General features: G+C 39.1%; 2 protein-coding genes across 2 annotated transcripts; both read right to left on the bottom strand.

Annotated features, from left to right (window-relative positions):
- Positions 1 to 523: 523 nt before the first annotated feature.
- Positions 524 to 6,981, bottom strand: LOC112556697 (vitamin D 25-hydroxylase-like). The gene is made up of 7 exons (XM_025225936.1): positions 6,504 to 6,981; positions 5,204 to 5,389; positions 4,858 to 5,073; positions 4,310 to 4,430; positions 3,042 to 3,304; positions 2,629 to 2,759; positions 524 to 2,471 (listed from the first exon to the last, which is right to left on the bottom strand). Exons 1-7 carry the CDS (start codon positions 6,954 to 6,956, stop codon positions 2,255 to 2,257), a joined length of 1,587 nt encoding a protein of 528 aa, XP_025081721.1. The 5' UTR covers positions 6,957 to 6,981; the 3' UTR covers positions 524 to 2,254.
- A 5,586-nt stretch (positions 6,982 to 12,567) lies between these two features.
- Positions 12,568 to 17,119, bottom strand: LOC112558062 (cytochrome P450 2J6-like). The gene is made up of 8 exons (XM_025228250.1): positions 16,692 to 17,119; positions 15,851 to 16,282; positions 15,425 to 15,607; positions 14,870 to 15,085; positions 14,381 to 14,507; positions 13,773 to 14,035; positions 13,493 to 13,620; positions 12,568 to 13,209 (listed from the first exon to the last, which is right to left on the bottom strand). The coding sequence occupies exons 1-8, from the start codon at positions 16,935 to 16,937 to the stop codon at positions 12,996 to 12,998; spliced, it is 1,809 nt and encodes a 602-aa protein (XP_025084035.1). The 5' UTR covers positions 16,938 to 17,119; the 3' UTR covers positions 12,568 to 12,995.
- Positions 17,120 to 17,235: the final 116 nt, after the last annotated feature.

The raw sequence follows: 17,235 nt of genomic DNA, 5'->3' as shown, positions 1-17,235 counted from the left end.
GCGATATGCTTATGTCAGCGTGTGAGTGTCGATATTATAAGCGTTTCCCAGCATACAGCTTATTGGAGTCATAAAATTGGGACACATACCCAGCCTGCAAGAGCAGTGGCATTTGATGGGCCCCATTAGGGAAGTCAGACGAACAGGAGGGAAGTGTAATGCGATCCTAGACTGACGAAAGTTGAGAGAGGGCATGAAATCTGGGTGGTGATAGTGACGCATACATCGAGCTTTTTCTCCTCAGTCACGCTCTACTTCGCAGGCAGGTGATCGTATCGCATCCCTCCATCCTCTGTTTCCCCTCCCCGCGTGTAGCTGCGACAAGTCGATCATAGGTACGGGGTCAGGTACCGGTGTTAAGATCTCATGATAATAACCTATCGCAATATCGTCACAGACCTTTTCTAAAAGAATCCATATCTGAAATAGACTTTCTTAGGTGACAGGCAGAAATTGAATTTTATTTTGTTTTTCTATTCCTCTAATTTTCTCATGGTCATACAGAAAATAGCAGACTACCGCGTTGTTCTTTCCACGTAATCTTTAATTCTCATGGACTTTTTCATCTTTAGTTCACAAATGAATGCAACTAAAAGTTTATATTGTTTGGCGCTGCAATAGATTGCTTTTATTACTTCGTCGTCACTGTCAAATATGTCCATCAACAAAATTACATTCTCTGCTTCGCTGGCAGCCGCCATTTTAACAGGCGCCCACGGCGAGCGAAGGGTTTCACAGAGTCTCTCAGGCGTGAGTGAGCACCCGAGGGAAACGAACTTTACAACTCGAAGGAGGTATACATGAAGTGAGTACCGAGTGTACAGATGCCAAGACAGCTGTGTCTGTCTTGAACGCAGGGGTGGTTTCATGAACTAGCTGTCGTGAACTTCGGGGACAGGGTAGGCAAGACGGACAAAGGTGTCGTAATCGTCGCTGCCCTCGGGCGTATTGACACTCGATGTCTCTGCTCCCCGCCCCGACATGTACGTGTACGCGAAACACCTACACTAATTAAATTGCTAGCAATGAGAGCACAATAATACAAGTCCCCTGCGTACGTTCCCAATTATCAAGTGAAGGCAATTTAGTGTAACCAAGAAAATTATTATTAGGATCGAAATAGAATTGAACGAATAGAATTCAATTGTATAAATATAGAATGCATTATATACTTATAGAAGGAATTTTATAGCTATAGAATGAATTATAAAAGTATAAAATGCATTGTACAGCTATAGAGAGTAAATTAAAGAAAATTCCACGTCTGAAAAATTCATTCTACATGTATAGCTATACAATCCATTCTATACTTATAGAATGCAATCTATAACTAGAGAGAGAAAAACTCGGTAAAAGCCAACGTATTTCATATATATTGAATTTAGAAGTTCCTATCCAATTCATTTCATATAGACAATTCCTTTCTGTAGCTACAGAATGCATTGTGGCTATACAATTCCATTGTATACTTGTAGAATGAATTTTTTGGCGCCCCATAATGATATGTCCTCACATTTGACTCAACTGTGCGTTGGGTGCTTGATGTTGTAGGTGATCAGCAGTCAGCAAGACGAGCAAAGCGGAATTCCTGCTAAGTGAGGAATCTGACATCTTCTTCGTCTAAAAAAATTTACAAAATTTGAGTGATGAACTTTTTTACTAATTACTGTTGTGGCCTACCATTTTAAGGTGGTAGGACTACATTTACCTTTTTCTTGATAAACGTGAAGTGTATATATACATGCACAATACATCGTTTTAAATTTAAGAGATTTAGATGTTAGGCGAATTCTAAGCAAATTCCATGGAACTATCCAGTGATCATGATCTATGGGCTCATCCTTGTGAAAGTGATCCACTACCTGTAGAATACTTTCCTCTGAGAATATCTGATAATATCATAACCCCTTACTAAATGTAAAAAGTAACAATCGTCAAATTTTAAGCTATTTAAAATAATCTTCAATTTCTCAAAACGAAGCGAAAACAGAGGAACACGACACAGACGGTGTTAACGAACCAACAGTTCATCATCCTCGAGCAATCTTTGGCTTTTAGACTTATGTACGCGTTTGAATTTGAAATGTGTAAGGTCTTTCAAACTGAGTATATAGTCTTAACTGTAGTAAGTACAAACAGCCTCAATACTTCAAATTATTGATGTGACAATTTAGAAGTGTTAGTTCCAGTCGATGGTGACGTTTTCTGATAATTCTCCTTTAACCGAAATTTATGCTTATAGCTAGCTCGTCTGTCATTGCTGTGACCTCCTCTTTATTGACACTTGGCATGGTTTTAACTCCAGGACGATGCCTTCTGCCCAAGAATCTTGTCTGAGGGGAAGCAAGTCATGGTTGACAGGCGGGAGGAAGTCGAACTGCTGTAAGAGCGTTGTGACGTAGAGGAAGGCACGCGAGCGCGCGAAACTCTCCCCAGGACAGCTGCGCTTTCCAATGCCAAAGGGAAGAAATCTGAATAAAATATCAAGTTTACGAAAACATTTGATGTTGTACGTAAAATATTAAACATCTTTTCACCAGTAGTATGATATGTACTGAAGTTATTTTTAGTAATAAAATATAGGATCGCAATACTTATGATTGGGGAGACATCACAGAAGCACGCTACCTCCATCGTGTGGATTCTGTAGGGGACAGCAACTGACCCTCGTCATCAAGGAAACGCTCAGGACGAAATACCTCAGGGTCCTCCTTCCATGCTGTTGAATCCCTATTCATCCACCAAATGTTCTCAAACAGCTGTGGAAAGTTCAGTTGAGAGTGTGTATTACGGTCTAGGTCACATGGTTAAGCGAGCTCATCATTTTTAAGTTGCATCTAAATTTTCCTGACAGCTTTATTCAGAGAAAAGCAAACTTTTAACGCTGGAATATACTATTCTATAGATTTACATCTTTTCTAGTTCGCATGCAGGCTCATAGAACCAACGAGTCGTTTACATGCGAGTAATTTAGGGTAACAAGTGTTAAGAAATAATCTTTCTTTTTTATTTTTTGCCTGTCCACGAGCCTGTCATCTCACCACAGTTCCCCTGGGAATGCAGTAGCCATCAGTAACAATGTCCTCTCTTGTCTCGTGCCACACACCCAAAGGGACGCTGGAAGTGCTTCTGATCACTTCCAAGACGACTGCCTCCGTAAAATGTAAGCTTCTTCTGTCGTCAAGTGATGGTGCTCTGTCTCCAAGGACGCTGTCTATCTCTTGCTGAATCTTCCTCATGACTTGAGGATAGTGTACCATGTGCAGGAACAACGACTTGAGCAACTCGTTGGAAGTAATGAACGCTGAAAATTACAAATGGCTGACTTAACACTATTATTATCTAACTGCATTATGAAAAGTTATAAACTCAAAGTTGCTCCAGGGGTGGATTTTAATAATTATTTTATGTTAAGGAGAATGAACCTAAGTGATTTCTTACTTCATTTTCTTCCTTGAAAGTAGACTGAATAGTTTCAGTCTGTTTCTATAATTCTTATACATGAATTACCGATATGGCAGAAAGTTTGGGAATACTCGTCAAAATGCAAAACATTTATCTATAACTAATTAGAGGCATTAAGAATAAATAGTATAACAAACAAGAGCGCAAATTAAAGAATAGTATAACATACTTGAACTGTGCATTAAATATAGAAAAAAATATATATAATGAAAATATGTATATGAAATACATCTTTTCCCTGTGAGGTTGACGCATAATTTTTTCCTTTTACTTTTATCCGGTTCCTGTTAGTATTTAAAACTATGAAATTATACTTATACTTGTAAAATTTCGATTTTTCCCAGTAAAATTTGTGCGCGAAAACCCACTTTATATAGTTACGTTGTATAGGTATAGTCTTGTTTGTTTGTTTTTTTTTTTTTTGTTTGTTTAGTTTTTTTTTTGTTTGTTTGTTTTTTTGTTTTGTTTTTTTTTTTTGCTATAAAAAATCAAATATGCTTGTTTGGGAAATAGACATCACTTATTCTTTTCATAAACCAGTTCTACTTTAACTTTTACTGTTTTCACCGATACACGTTCAACATAACTTATTCATTGGGATTACTATTGTAACATTGTATTACATTCAGTAATTTCCATTTAAAAGAAAAAAGGCACGTAAGAACGTAGAAGCATTAAATGGAATTCCCAATTTCAATAAACAGCTTTTTTTACATTATATTAAGGAAGTCCTCAAAGGCCATTGCATATTCTTGTCCACAAAAAGTACAGGCTGACTACAGGACTAGACAAGAACACAAGTCTATAACGTATGAAAATAGTAATACATTTTGTGTAGTCATACCAGCGATAATAATGTCTAGAAGCAAAGTCCGGATGTGGTCGTCTTTAAGCCAGTCGTTACTCATCTGTGCTTCCAGCAGCGAGCCAACCATTCCCTTCGGCTCACCAGGCACGTGCTTTGCCTTCACAACATCCCCCATAAACACGTTAATAGCTTGGATAATAGTTAAAGAAATAATAGAAACAAAACAATTTTTTAAAGATTTTCAATGCTAGGTTTAGTCTGTAAATTACTCATTATATAATATTCACGATTACCTTTACTGATTAACAGCAAACGGTGTCACAATAATTAGGTAATCATACTAGAAACTACTGGTATTAGAGTTCTTTGATATAAATATACCGTTTCTGATACATTAAAAAGGTATCTACAATATCACTTGTACGACGGAAAAGAATTGTAATATATCATCTGTGAAGGACAAGATGGACTATTTTATGTAAACCCGAAGTGTTTAGTACAACGTATCTGAAATACATGTTTTCATACTTTATTTTAAACTTATACGATTTCAATAACATAAAGAAAAGGAGTCCAAGAACAACCTTTCCTTTGGTAAAGACTTCTTCTATGAGCATGTCCCGGTACTTGAGGGTGTTTCCACACAGCTCCTTGTAGCAGGTTCCAGGGAGAAACCGCAGGAATGGGAAGGTAACCAAAACGGACTCAATAGTAGGCGACAGGATTCTCTGAATGTTCACCGCGAAATCTCCAATCATTTGTGGAACTTTAGAATCTGGGCTTTGTTCTTCTCCCGTGATCTGTTGGACGGAAAAACTCACTGTTGTAGTGCTATCCAAGGGTAACTTTCAATTATCTTATACATGTATGTATATAAGCGTGTGATCTGAATAAAATTATCTAATTAAAGATGGCCAAAATAAGACATACCAGAATAGATAAGGCACGCTGAATGGAAGTGGAAATCATGTGTTCCAGCTCTACTTCACAATATCCTCCTAACTGTCCAGGATAGTCTCCTCCATTCGTTTTTATTTTTGTATGCAACATCTCCGTTAAGCGGCATAACTCTGTCTGCATAACTTTTTCAAACTTCTCCACGCCGCTTCCGTAGAACTAAATATGAAGAAAATAACAAAACTGTAAACATGTTAAAACAGACCGTTCAGACCATTGCAACTAGGTGTGTCATGAGTCCAGAGTGTTAGCGGTGTTTAACAATGACATTGTGAGTACATCCCGAACTATAATTCCTATTATTCTCCATGTCCGACTGACTATTGACTGAAAGAAAATTTCTTTTAGTACAATATCCATAATTAGAATTATTACTTAATTTGAAGAAGTAACTTTTGGCTATAAATCAATTGAGATATTGTTTCTTTTACTTTTATGCATCGAGTACTGTAACATTTGTTTTTATAATCAAAACTTAGACAAGGCCTGAGAGAGATAGAGTTGTCTTTGTTTAGGACGAAAAGAACTCGCTGATGTCCGGGCGACGGCGTGAGTGTTGGGCGCGCATATGAGCTTCTGTGACAGACACTCACAGTCTTACAGTTTGTTAAGGAATATACTTTTCCATTTTATGTTTAGACGAAAGAATAGTATGGAGACATTGTATAGTTTAGTTATGTTAACCGGCTAATTCGTAAATATTAATTGATCTTTCATTGGCTCTAATCGAGGTCGGTCCGGAAAACAATGAAGACGAAATTCCAGAGCTCTGTAGTGATTATAAATACTTGAAGGAGATAATCTAGAATTGTAACTGTTTTAAGTTAATGTACATTTTCTCATTGCTTTCCAGGTCGACCTGTCAAGAAGAAAGAAAATGCCGATGACAACCCCCCCCCTTCCCCCCCAAAAAAAAAAATTAGGAGCATACCATTTTTGTGATAAAACTGTCATTTGTAATAGATGTTTAACTTGATTTTTCTTCTCAAAACGATGCGTCATTATAATTTTAGATCTTTACTGTTAAAATATAGAAAGAAAAAAATAATAAAAAAGCTGCAGTGTGTTTCAGTAAGAATTTAGGTCGAGTAACGTCTGCGGCAATACGATAAGATACAAACATACCTGTGATACAAGGCTGAATACATGGACACAAAGATACTTTCCACATAAGTACAGCTCTCTGTTATACTTGAAATTATTATTTTTAATATCTCTGAATCGCAATAATCGCTTAGGTATTAAATGTTGAACTCCTGTAGAAATCTCTCACCTTTATAGTGGAATGCAAGAGCTTTCTCATCTTAAGCCAGTTCGGATTGGTGACTGTGTCACTAAGAGAGACATCCTGAGAATTGAACATTACACTAGCGCCAGTGAACGTTCTGGGTCGATCATTGGTGACGAGTTCTGTCCCCTTGTCGGTAAACACCTGTCTGACAAGTCTCGCCGAGTTGAGGAAACAAAAGTTGCCGATGATGGTCCTGCACATGACGATCTCTCCATACTGTCTGGCCAACTTCTCAGCCAGCAAATGCAAAGTTCCTCCTTTGACCGCTTTTAGAATATCAAAAAATATCATAACACCTGATGGCCCTGGAGGTACAGGCTTTTTCTCAGGTGCAAAATATTTGTAGAGAAGATACAAAAATAAGCCTGTTACCGCGAGAAGCCAGGGCAAAGCAAGGCCAGGCAAGGAAATGAGCTGAGATACATTCAGCACCATAATAATACTGTTTGTCTTGGTAACACCAATATAGAGGTGGTCTTCACAGTGGTTCTGATGTAAAGGAATGAGAGTTATATAGATACAGAAGAGAATCTTTTTTTCTGTGGTCACTTGTTTGACACGCGTGATCACAAAAACTTCACGTGCTATGATAAGCCCAGGGTGAAGAAATGTAGCAAACAACTAGTGGAATACGCAAAAGGTTCTAGAAAACAATACACCAAAACCCCCGATAGCAAATCACATTGTGTGCATCTGATTAAGACTTTTGATGCAGGTAGGGCTGGAGATTCTGCGTTATGCACAAAAAGAAATTAATGGTGATGCCTCGACATCTAAAACATTGTCAGAGTAGTTCATCCTTTCCTTCAAGTCTTTTTGCCTGCTTGTCTGTGATTTATCCTATTGACATCTAATAACAGACTCTATCATTTCGTATCAGAGCAAATGAAGTACCTGCTGAAACGATGGGAATGCCGGAGGCACTCCTCAAAAAATAGACAAGTAATAGTTTATCCGCATTAAAATCTTCGCTGTCTCTGTGAAATCCGTCTGAGACCTAGAGTCAAGGCTTCTCCTTTGTCCTCTCAGGGTAGACTACAAAGAACTCAGTTGTGACCAATGAAAATGACTGTTAGAAAAATGAGAAGAAACAATAGCTACTTTTTTTACAAAAAGGATTTTTTGGCACAAACAGTGCCATTTTCAACTCTTTAGCAAAAGTTTTTTTTAATCTTTGGCTCCATCTGTCCCTCAAGCAGAGAATACACGTGATTTATTTGTGACAATCTAAGACCAAGGTAAGGCCACATTAGTCCATGCTATTTATTGCTCTTCAGCGTAAGTTTAAAGGCTAACCCGAGGGTCATATTTTTTCTTCATGATCGGGTGGAGCTCATTTAGATATAAAAATTTACAAAATACATTATTATTATGCTTCATTTTTAAGATACAAGCCTTTTAAACACGGCATGCTCACCTGCCACTAAGAAACCAGAAGAATGAATACCATTACACAGAAGAGCTCCCTTACGTGTAAAAAGTATTTCTGACAGCGAGTATGGCACAGTTCAGCAAATTTGTGCATGTCAAGTCATCTGTCGTTGTGAAGAAGCGGTGTTTTGCCCAGAAAATAAAACAGCTGATTTTGGAACACAGACCTACAGATTTAAACTTTATTTAGAACTCGAAGATGATCAAGCAAAATCTTCCACTGAAGTTCAAAAAATAAAAGGTCCAAACCGAATTGACCAAACATACTGGTAAGTAAATCTTTTCCAGATAAAATTTTATCGGCATCAAGCACGGTCATTTCAGTCTAAGTTGTATTATTAATGAATCTCTGTTACTAAGTGAGCGCATCTGAGTTAATTTTCCCATGTGTAATATTGTTACTAAAAGACAAATATATTTTAAATGCGAGTTTGTGCGGCAATTTTTTTATGTGATGGTTAATTTCCAGCATTGCATTTTTATTTGATAAAATGTAAGCTATCAGCGTTTTATTTATGGATCGTAAATTGCTATTTTTAATGTATATTTGATGGAAGGTAAGTTGTCAAGACGTTTTTCATTATAGCTCAATGTTTATTCCTTGTTACTCCTCGCGGAGCATAGGGCCGCAACAACACGTCGCCAGCGGACCCAGCTTAGGGCACCTCCCCCCCCCTCCATCAGTTGGACCCATGTGGTGCAGATGTCCTTTGCTTCGCTCTCTCCTGTTCTTTTCCAAGTTGTCTTTGTTTTCCAAGCCTCCCAACTCTCTTCTTCCCTTAGGAATTTCAGTCAAGTACCTGCAATGCAATGGTGTCAGCTGGTTTGTGCAGAGTGTGTCCTATCCAGCCCCATTTGAGCTTTTGTGTCTTGGCTAAAAGCATTTTGATAGGTTATTTTTCATAGACTTCTGTAGGAGATCTTTTCCTATAATGTGGCGTAGGCATCGGTTGGTAAACGTCTGTAGCTTGTTGTTGATGGTGTTTGTCACTCTCCAGGTTTCAGAACCATGCAGTAGGACTGCCTTCACATCGGTGGTCTTACATTGGAAGGATAATTCTCAGGAGTTCGAGATGGATAAAAAAAAAATGTCTGTGCATCTGTACTATGGTAAGTAATATGTAATACGAACAAACAATAAAATGTGGGAAAATGGCTTTAAATCTGTGTTTGCTGGCAATTGTTTGTTTCTAGCATCCTTACTATCCACGAAAGAGGTTCATAATGACAAGGTTATCTTGACCCGATGAGATGTACTTGATGCATGATCTAGTTTTGTGAATGCATTGTATTACTCATGAATGCTAGGGTAAATGATCATACGGAAAACCTAAGTAGGAAAGTCACGAAAGGGCGGTTAGCCACACTGCAGCGAGAAGAGATTACAAAAGTTATCTGTCATCAAGCAAGGTCGGTGTCCGTTCATCAGTCTGCCTCAGGTCACTTTGCCCAGCCTCTCAGCCTTGGGGCTCGGTGCAGAAAAGTAACAACAATAATACCTCATATTACGACGGTTACAAGTACAATATTAAACAAAAGGTCTATAAACAAAAGATAAACATTTCACTAGACTGCCTCAGGTCAAAAAGACTGCACAGCTTATCAGCCTCAGGGGTCAGTGCCACTACTGCACTTCACATGCACAGAAAAGTGCAGTTCTTAGTGCAGAAAAGTGACTACGATCAGTCCTGATATATTGATGGCCCATACAAGTGCAATATGAAACAAATTGTGTACAAGAAAACAGTAGTTCAGGCATTGTACGCATTTGACATATTGTTAAGAATTCTTTATTTTGACTTCCTGCCCTGACTGTTTCTTTGAACTTCTTTCCGCCTACATCACTGCCAGACAACAACGCTCTTCGTGTGATGACAACACAAGATCACAAGAATTTTAGTTACTGTGCAGCAAAACTAGGGAACTATCTCCACTATCCACCTTTAAATCCTTTAAATATTTACTGAAAACACATCTCTTCCCTAAGCTAACTCCTAACAACAATGCACACAGTCTTTTTCGAACCCACCCCCCTGTTCCATTTATTGCTACTTCTATTTTCGTCTTTCTCTGCAGAATCACAAAACTCTAAATTCTTGTTACCTGATTCCTCTTAGCATTTTGTTACATTTTGTTATATTGTTATCTTATTTTGTGAAACGCCGTTAGCTTGCTGATTGAGAAAATAAAAACTTTATTAATACGAATCACATATTTCACCTGACCGAGGACCACGATAACCAGCAAGATCGAGTGAACTTAAACTAGTCTCTGAGGATTTAGATGGTCTGGTCTCTTCCATGGATGCTTATTATCTGCATAAACCACAGAACAAATAATTTGAAAAGGGAAAATAAGAAACAAAGAAAACTTTGTGGTTTAGTGTAAATAGCTTGTTTAGAATAACGTCTGAGCCCTGTCTTGTAGTCCCCAAGCATTGCACCTTGCCGGTCTGTCTGTTATGTTTTGGTGTCGCACATACAATTTGCATTCATCCTGATAAACACCTTGTTTGTTACTAGAGGTTATTTTTTCTATTACGATCGTATTTCTTTTATTGCCAGCCAGGCACAAGATGCTGACTTGCCTGCTTTGCCTCTTTTTTCCCCTTTAATGATTGTTGTTGACGAAGGACCCCCTTCCAACGACCCAGAACGTGCCATCCTCCACCATTCCACGCGCCCCACTGCTCTCTAGATGACATGACTTTATTTTGAGGGATAAGGGGATATAAACACAAACACAGACGAACACGCGCACCCAAACAAGGACACGGTGGCGGCATCCGTTATTTTGGACTTGGCGACTTGGCCAAAGCATGTGGTCACGTGACAGACATGTGGTGGGGTGGGGTGTGGAAGATAAAATAGGGCAAAAGATATAAACAGTTGGGGTTGGGTGTTGGGTTTTTTTCCTCCAGAGAATCGTATTTGGATATGTTCGACTGGGGAGAAAGTGTGTTTGTGTGTATTTTCTTTTACTTTTTAAAGGGTTACACCCGTCCTCTATTATAACTCCGATGGACATAATAAGGCCATCTGTTGCTCTTGGGAACCAGAAACATACGCTCTGCTGTGTTATTCTTGACGACTACCTTGTGTAAACACGAAACGAAGACATAAGAAGAAAATTAGGCATTTAATTATGAGATAAATAAAAATCAAATATTAAAGTTGATTTATTATGCTGGTAGTTATGCGGCTGAAAAATGACCTTGCAACAACGCCTTGAGTAGGCTAAGTCTAGAAAGAAAGCCCGTTTGTTGACGATCAGCTGGCAGAAGGTAGCTCGACCTTAGGAAGTCAATAATATACAACACCCGGCTGTCTACCTTCGCAGTTTTCTTTTTGATAATAACAACAACACAAAAATAATTTTAAAAAAACCCATACATATAAACAAGCTACTCTAAGTGTGCACGACACGGTCTGCTACACTGGATGCCGGGCACGCAACCATGTTTTCATATATAAAAAGCCTATTTACCTAGGGATGTGGCCAACGACTCCATTGAATACAGTGCACTCAAGCTCATATCCTTTCCTTTGATCACGGCGGCTGTGTAGGTAGCGCCTGTTGCCCTGTGCTTACCTGTGTGAATCAACCTGTGTGAATCAGCGATGCTGAACAAATGTGGACATTAACATTTATGCGTATGTATCCTTGACTTTCTAAAACTGACTTCATCTACAAGAAATATATGTTTACAGCCTCTGGCTATACAGCTTGATGATATCACGACCGGTATATGTTTACATAACAGCCTCACGTAAACAAAAAAGTCATCAATCTAGATCAATCAAACCTCGGGTCGTGTGTATGTAGTAACAGGAAGGCAATGTTACTATTTCTGTTCTTCCGACAACAGACATGTTGTGTCCCTAGTCTGTCAGACACGCTCTACTTAGTCAAGTCATTTAGAATCGTCTGCTCGCCAGACTGTAACAAATTAATACTGTTGTAAAGGAAGCTGATAGTACCGGTTCGATACACGTTTGGCGCACCCGTTTCCCTCAGTTCACCCGGATGTCAATGTTGGTGAACTTTACAAACAAGTCTCATCGTAAATTTTAAAAAACTGGAAAAATCAACATTTCAGAAAAAGAATCTGTAGATGATTTGATTCCTCGTTTGTGCAGATGCTAGAAGTAAATCTTTTGCGAGTAATGAGGATTTTGTGACCAGAGAAAAAAAGATGGGTTTTCTTGAAATCAAGTTTTAGACGGAGAGATTAGCCGTGGTGTCTTACATATTAATTTAAGAAATTAGAAATACTTACCAGTTGTATATTCAGTCGAGTTCTAGGAACATCACTGTGTATGAAACAAAGTATTTTCTCTTGTTTTAAGCAGATGGTATCTTTTCTACGATGTGTCTTTCTCTCAGTATTATTATCCCCGACATTCCCTCACACTAAACAGACATTCAGGCTTTGTCCAATGTCTAGCAGCTAAGAGGATGAATCAATTTCTACCCCGGGTACAACAGCACAGAAATCACCCTTTTTAGACTTTCGCTTTTTCTAAAGGGAACTGGACACTTCTTCTGAAAGCCGTATCAAAGAAAGGCAAATAAAGAAAAACAACACTGGTCTGGCGTACGAGTGTTTAATACATAGTCACACAGATACATTACAGTAACAGTGTAATTACTGAGTGCTGGTCCTCTACAAAAATGCACGCGACAAAGATAAGCAAGACACAGACTAGTTATTATCTGGCTCAATAATATCATTCTCCCTATCTGTGACCGTTGTGACGTCCTCTTTATGGTCACGTGGTGTGGCTTGAACTACCGGACGACAACCTCTGTCCAATGTTGGTGCAAGGGAAGCAGCTTATGGCTGACACGCGGAAAGAAGTCAAATTTTTGTAACAGCTTTGTGTCAGAGAAAAGTCCGGTGAAACATGTCAGCATTTGACACAGTGTCACACAGAAGTAATAACAACTGTCTGTTGGTCTAATAAAAAAATGCAAAAAAGTAAAGCGAAAGCGGACTATTATTTGTTCTGCCTGATACATGTAGCAGTATTCCGTGTGTGACTACTGTGACCTTTCCTTTATCGCCACGTGGTATGGTCTGAGCTGAAGGACGATCCCATCTGACCACGAATCTTGTGTGAGGGGAAGCAAGTCATGGTTGACAGGCGGGAGGAAGTCGAACTGCTGTAAGAGCGTTGTGACGTAGAGGAAGGCCCGCGAGCGCGCGAAGTTCTCCCCAGGACAGCTGCGCCTCCCAACTCCAAAGGGAAGAAATCTGAACACAGGAGAGAAATAGATAGCAATCGGTTGCATTATTGAAAGTCCCATCCATCAATAGTTTATAAGAAATATGCAGGCCTACATTATCAGTAAGGCACAACTCACATTCAGAAAAAAGTAAACAACTTTGTAGAATGTGTTTGTAGTGTCAGCAGTATGTGTCAACAAGTATATGACAGAATTTATTTAGAAGTAAAAAAAAAATTCTCTCAATAATATATCATAGAATCACAATAACTCTTTACGACATAACATGGCACTGCCGAGAAGCAAATTACCTCATTCGTGTGGGGTGAGTAGGGGGCAGTAACTGACCCTCGTCATCAAGGAAACGTTCAGGACGAAAGACGTTAGGCTCCTCCCATGCTGTCGGGTCCCGGTTCATCCACCACATGTTCTCAAATAGCTAAGTAGAGTTTAGTCCGCATCGAAAATAAAGAATGAAAAGTCAAAACCATATACGTATTACAAAAAATATTACAGCCATTAAAAAGTCATCAAGCATGACTCACTACAGATAAACATTTGAAAGTATCGTGCTGTATATTTTTGTCTCACCATCGTCCATCTGGGGATACAAAAGTCACCAATGGTGACGTCCTCTCTGGTCTCGTGTGCGACACCTAGCGGAATAGCTGATGCAGCCCGTAGTACTTCCAATATGGCCGCTTCTGTGAAGGGCAGCTTCTTTCTATCGTCAAAACAGGGTTCCTTGAGTCCCACGACACTGTCTATCTCTCGCTGAATCCTCTTCATCACTTGAGGGTAGTGAGCCATGTACAGGAAAAACGTCTTCAGCAGCTCAACTGAAGTAACGTACCCTAAAATTGTGAATCGTTTTAAAAAAAAAATTAAAAGAGCGAATAAGTAAATGGAAATTTTTGTAGGAAGCTTTTATTTATTATTAGTAGTTGTTTTTTGTTGGGGTTTTTTGTTTGTTTTTGGATTAGGAAGGAAGAAGTCTCGCATTATTACTAAAAGGGGTTTTGATACAATCGATTACTTGAGGCTGCTTGCTTAATTATTTAAAGTATCGGAGCTTTATTGTACATTTTTAGTATAATTCTTGGAACATCCTCTACTGTGGTTAACAAAAAAGTAAGGCTGTTCATATGACAGCAGTAAAATAGAAGTTTCAGAAAATTATTTATGAAATGTATTTATACCTGCCCCAATAATGTCAAGAAGCAGTGCCCGGATGTGGTCATCTGTAAGCCAGCTGCTGCTGTTACTCAATTGTTCTTCGAGGAGCGATCCCATCATTCCCTTCGGTTCACCGGGTATGTGCTTTGCCTTAACAAAAAATTCTCCCGATTTTGTAACAACAAGACAGTTAGTTGAGCAACTCGATGAAGAATCATGAAGGAAAAGTAAACCAGGGCGGGGCGATGCAATCTTGACATTTACATACTATGAACAGACCTGATTAGAATGCGCTAATTTGTTATTTTATTTTGTGTCTTTTCACAATTGAAAAATGAACAAACAGATTTACCCAGGTATACTATGTGTACTTAAATCTGAGAACAGAAGACAGATTTTTTTCTGTCAGATGGTGCACAAGGGAACCTAGTCTCAAGATTTATATATATTTTTTTCTTAAATAACTGAAAGGAATTCTACAAAGTGATTATTCAAATCCGAAATTGAGTTACCTTTCCTTTGGTGAACACTTCTCTCTCAAAAGCATCCCGGTTCATGAGCGTCCTGCCACACAGCTCTTTATAGTAGGATCCAGGGAGAAAGCGGAAGAATGGGTAAGTATGGATAAGAAAGTCGGTGACGGGGTTCGTTATTTTCTGCAAACACACGGCTAAGTCTTCGATCAGTTGCGGCACTTTTGACTCGTGTTCTTGGGTTTCTCCAGTCACCTGCCGAAGAGAAATAATTCCGTGTACCTGTTTGGGTATTTTAATGAGTCGGTTTTTGTAAACATTGATGGGAATAAAATATTTTAAAGGATTTTATTGTTATAAACGCTTGGTTGTAGTTAGGAAAGTGAACACTAAAGAATAATGTAGAAGTTTCCATGGTAGTTGCAGCCTTGAGTTTTCCCTATAATCTGATGTCAAATACAAGCACGTACACTGAGGTGTTTGGAATGAGGACATAACGGTGTAACGATCCATGCTACAATTCTGTGTTTGTGTGTGTGTGTATGTTTATACATAGATTCACAGCAGTCACACAGACATATAAATATTACATACCAAAGTAGCTAGAACTTGGCGAATGGAAATGGACAACAGAGTGCCAATCTCGATGTCATTGCCCCGTGGTGGTTGACGATCATTTTCACCAGACATTTTTATTTCTGTCTTCAGTGCATCACATAAGCGGCATAACTCTGTCTGTAGCGTTCCCTCAAGTTTGTCCACACCGTCTCCATAGAACTATTACAACAGGACAAGAACAAGAACAACAACAACAACAACAACAACAACAACAACAACAACAACAGTAAGTGCGATTGTAGAGTGGCTTGTCATTCCCTTCTGAATTTTTTTTAAAGAAGCGATATTCTGTCTCAGTAAATTACAACATTTGACACGGACAGGAATGAGGAAAACTCTAACTTCATTTTGTTGAAAATAAAATTTCCGAAGCATTTGCTTATGATCAATATTTCACAATACCTTAAGAGTGGAATGAAGGATCCTTCTCTTCTTCGACCAGTCTGAAGATTTGATTCCATCACCAAATATCACATCCTTAAAATTATAAGCTACTGCCGCACCAGTAAACGTAGAGGGTCGGTCGTTGGTGACGAGTTCTGTTCCCTTGTCGGTAAACACCTGTCTGACAAGTCTCGCCGAGTTGAGGAAACACAAGTTGCCGATGATGGTCCTGCACATGACGATGTCTCCATACTGTCTGGCCAGCTTCTCACCCAGTAGATGTAGAGTTCCTCCTTTCATTGCTTTGAAGACATCGCAGAAAAGCCCGACACCGTTGGGACCAGGAGGTACTTCTCTTTGTCGAGGAGAGAAGACTTTGTGGAGTAAATACACAAACAACCCTGCTAACACGAGAAGCCAAGTCATCTTCAGGCCTTGAAACCAATAATCCTGTAGAAGATCAGCATTGTTACTGTGTTATATGTAGCCATTATTTTGACATGCGCAATAGTGGCGTTCAGCAAATGTATTCAGTTTAAACTTTTATCAATTGCGTTCCCTTTAACCGTGATGTCTCTATATGAGCGAGTGATGTCTGACTTCAAGCTGCCCAGAGTTACATACGTCTGTCACTTGTTTATACATTGAGACAGGTCCTGCTTACTTTTCTGTTCAAAGTTGAATCTCTGAGGAGGCTGAAATTGGTCCTTCATTGAATGGTGAGAAAAAAACACAGTCAAACAAATCAGGACAAGGAGTCAGTAGCACACATCACAATTAACTTACAACATTCAGTTCTTTTAAATATGTTTAAAGAGAAAATCGCGTTTATGCACGATCGTTTCACTCATTACAATACCTGGTCAGGGTAGCAGACGATAATGTCAAGTCTCTCTCGATGGCGGGTGTGAACTCGAGTCTGTCCTTTACCACAAGGTAGTTGTCGCAAGATGTTGACGTCTCGACGACTCAGCGTTGGACTGGTGTAGTCGTTGACAGCTTCACGAGTAAGACCTGCACGTGCAGAATCTCTAAAGGTACGGGACAGGATACTCTGATTGTAATCTGCATTCCACGCGTGCCGATGCAGATCCTGTGAGGACATTCTATCTTCGTTCTCCCATCTAGAACTCCTTTCCCAAACTCGGATTGTCCGAAGTCTTCCTCAGGATGTCCACGGAGACAGCTACAGACAATCGACGGAACTACGACTATCCAGGGTAGTGCAAAAGCAACTTGCAGTCACTTTTCGTGAACTGAAAAGAGTTTATTTCTGGGGACCTTACAGCCTCAGTAACACAAGGTGCAACAAGTCCGTGTCATGATCTCAGTAACAGTTTTTAATGTCCCAGCAACCTCCCATTCAACATGTCAGCAATGAATTCCATACAGAAAAGATAAGT

The sequence above is a fragment of the Pomacea canaliculata genome, linkage group LG2, assembly GCF_003073045.1.
Source record: "Pomacea canaliculata isolate SZHN2017 linkage group LG2, ASM307304v1, whole genome shotgun sequence".
Classification (NCBI taxonomy): Eukaryota; Metazoa; Mollusca; class Gastropoda; order Architaenioglossa; family Ampullariidae; genus Pomacea; species Pomacea canaliculata.
Note: the sequence above shows the minus strand (reverse complement) of the source record. Positions and strands in the feature narration are given on the sequence as shown.